The sequence below is a fragment of the Fopius arisanus genome, unplaced genomic scaffold (assembly GCF_000806365.1).
Source record: "Fopius arisanus strain USDA-PBARC FA_bdor unplaced genomic scaffold, ASM80636v1 scaffold00122, whole genome shotgun sequence".
Classification (NCBI taxonomy): Eukaryota; Metazoa; Arthropoda; class Insecta; order Hymenoptera; family Braconidae; genus Fopius; species Fopius arisanus.
The window spans coordinates 310624-313310 of NW_011887861.1; the positions used below are offsets into that span (position 1 = coordinate 310624).

The following is a 2687-nucleotide window of genomic DNA, read 5'->3' on the forward strand; positions in this document are numbered from 1 at the left end:
TGCATTTTAAAGTGATTGTGACTCCAATTATTTTTGATTTTTTTAAGAATAACTTCTGCTCATTATTATTGACAAAAAAGAAAAAAAAATTAAACGAAAACTAATTAGTCCCAAATTCTAATCATGTTCTCCTAAATTTCACCAATTTACTACCTAAATATTTACCAGGAAAAAAGTTTGAAAAGTTAATTAAGAACGATATTGCTTCCAAGTGCATGGTGCCAAACTGTGCGAGGATCCGTGTCTGCGCATGCGCCGATGTAAATACTACAGACCAGTTTTTAATTTGATTAATATCTAATGAACAATCAGGTGTAGAAGGATGATACCAATTTATTTACTATCTACAAACGATTTGCTTTCCATTGGTTAATATTATTTCGGTCTACAAATAAAAATTAGTGGGGTGGGGTGCTAACTTCTAATCATTATTTTGTTTAATTAATTAAAAAATATTGAAGGGTCTACAAAATTTTTTAATGGTATTACAATGATGTGCAAAGGCCCTACTATTGATCTAAATAAAAAACTAATGAATTTTCAATTATGTGGTGCCAACTACCAGTCACCGGGTTTGTCACACACTCTCGGATGCCGTTATCGACACTCTCGGCCTCGTGCCCTGCCTTATTCACGGGTACGGCCTCTGTTTTAGTTCCGCAGTCGCCGCAAGGACATATTCATGTTGAACCTTTGCCATAAGCGCTGCTGATCTCCCCTATTATCTCTGCTATAATCTTTGGACTGACAACGAATTTCAGTCATGGCGGACGCAGCCACAAGACGTAAGTTGAGGAGAAACAGAATTCTGGAAAATTCCGCTGCACGGTTGCAAAGAATTACTGGACAAACAAGTACCAAGCCGCCTCTAGGTAAAGTATTCTCTCAATCGATGAAAAAAGGCATAGAAAGAATGTCAAAGCTTAATGTTTACCGCTATCATAGCATAAGTAACCCAAACTATAATACCAATAAACATTTTGCTTACCCTTTAAGACCCGGTGGAGCATCTGTCGAATAATCATCTTTTCTTTAAACGAGACCGAACGCGCGCTCCGCGCGCCGTTTGATTCCGTGGTGTTGATGATGACGTAGCCAATTGACCAATGAGAAATAGGGTTACGAGTGAAAAGTCTTACGCATGAAGTTAGCCAATCTTACTCTCGCCCAACTTAATTTTGGTGTATCACCTTTTATAGATAGGATTTGATCTTTTTAACCTAAAATACATAGAAATTTGGGATCAAATATATGTTGCGGGAAGTAGTTGAATGGAGATTAAAAAATAATTTTAAAAAAGAAGAAAAATTATTGAAGGACGCTAAGGAGCGATATTGTTAAAAAGGGATCTACCAAGTTTACTAAAAAAGAATAAAAAATACATAGGCTATCATATATGTATATCATATCTGACATATAATTTCGGCCAAAAATGCAATGTGCCATGTCATGGCAAGCTACGTATTTTTTACGATTTTTTTAGTAAACTTGGTAGATCCCTTTAAAGAATACCGCTCTTTAGCGCCCTTCAATGATTTTTCTTCTTTTTTAAAATTATTTTTTAATGTCCATTTAAGTGCTTCTTACAACACAAATTTGATCCTAAATTTCAATGTATTTTAGGCTAAAATAATAGAATTTCAACAAAAGATGACATTCGATAGCTGGTTCACCCGGACCTTAAGATATTTTCTAAAAAGCAATCTTAGCGATAACAATTTTTATTCAATCATTCCATACTTTTGGGTGGATAACGGAATCAAATTTTTCATTCGATTATCCTTCAGAAGATGCTCCAATATTAAAGCTATCCTCAACAATCAATGGAACCATTCCGAATGAGTCTGTCATCGACTCTTGGAAGATTCTCTCCGAATTTCAGGATGAATTTCCTCCTACATCACAAGGAAGTCTTTCGAATACGAACCTGCTGAATAAACTTCATGTTCCTCGAAGAAGAAACCTGGAATACACATCCAATGGAAACTCCGAAGCCCATGCACATGAACACAGTTTTACGCTAGATCAACAACCTTCATTTAGTGCATACGCAGAAACTACGTCAAAGGAGACGAAAGCACTGAAAGATTCTAGTTTGATCACGTTACTCTCTAGTCAATGGATTTATGTTGTTCTCGCGTTTCTTGTCAATATAATGATTGTATTGAAAGGCCAACATATATTCGGGACGGTAAGATAATTTTTCTCTTATGGAATAATTCACGAAAATTAAAAAAAAAGCACATTTGATGGAAGGTTGTTTACCTTATGGTAGAATCGTATTGGGCTATTTTTGAAAAATCTGTGAATTAATGAATTACATATTTTTCCGATTGAACGATAAATTTGTAATGTTGACAATGGGCAATTCTACGGAAGTTTACAGTCATTTGTAAAAAATGCCTTAGTTATGAAATTGAGGTCTTGCATGCCTGATATCATTATATAGTCCAGGGCTGGGCAAACTCTGCTCTGAGAGCAAGTCGTGCCCCCGACCTCTATTAGTGCGTAACAAAGGGTAAACGAAAGCCCATTGTATCGGGTGATGGGCCTTTATGACCCAGATCGTAAAGGCCCTTCTCCTCCGCTGAGATCAACCGAAGTGGGGGTGACGCTTAAGAAAAGGAAAAGAGGAGAAATGAGACTCAAGTAAAGGAAAAGCAGCGAAATAAGTCGATCAGAAAAAT

At 36.3% G+C, this 2687-nt stretch overlaps 1 protein-coding gene across 2 annotated transcripts in view; it reads left to right on the top strand.

Moving 5' to 3' along the window:
- Positions 1-468: 468 nt before the first annotated feature.
- Positions 469-2687, top strand: part of LOC105271750 (uncharacterized) — a 5144-nt gene continuing 2925 nt past the window's right edge. The window contains exons 1-2 of one of the 2 annotated variants that reach the window (XM_011313474.1): positions 476-872; positions 1788-2191. In XM_011313474.1, coding sequence (XP_011311776.1) covers positions 764-872; positions 1788-2191 — 513 coding nt within the window. In that variant the 5' untranslated portion in view covers positions 476-763. Of the gene's footprint in view, positions 873-1787; positions 2192-2687 lie in introns of both variants that reach the window. The other variant, XM_011313475.1, reaches the window with a different exon arrangement.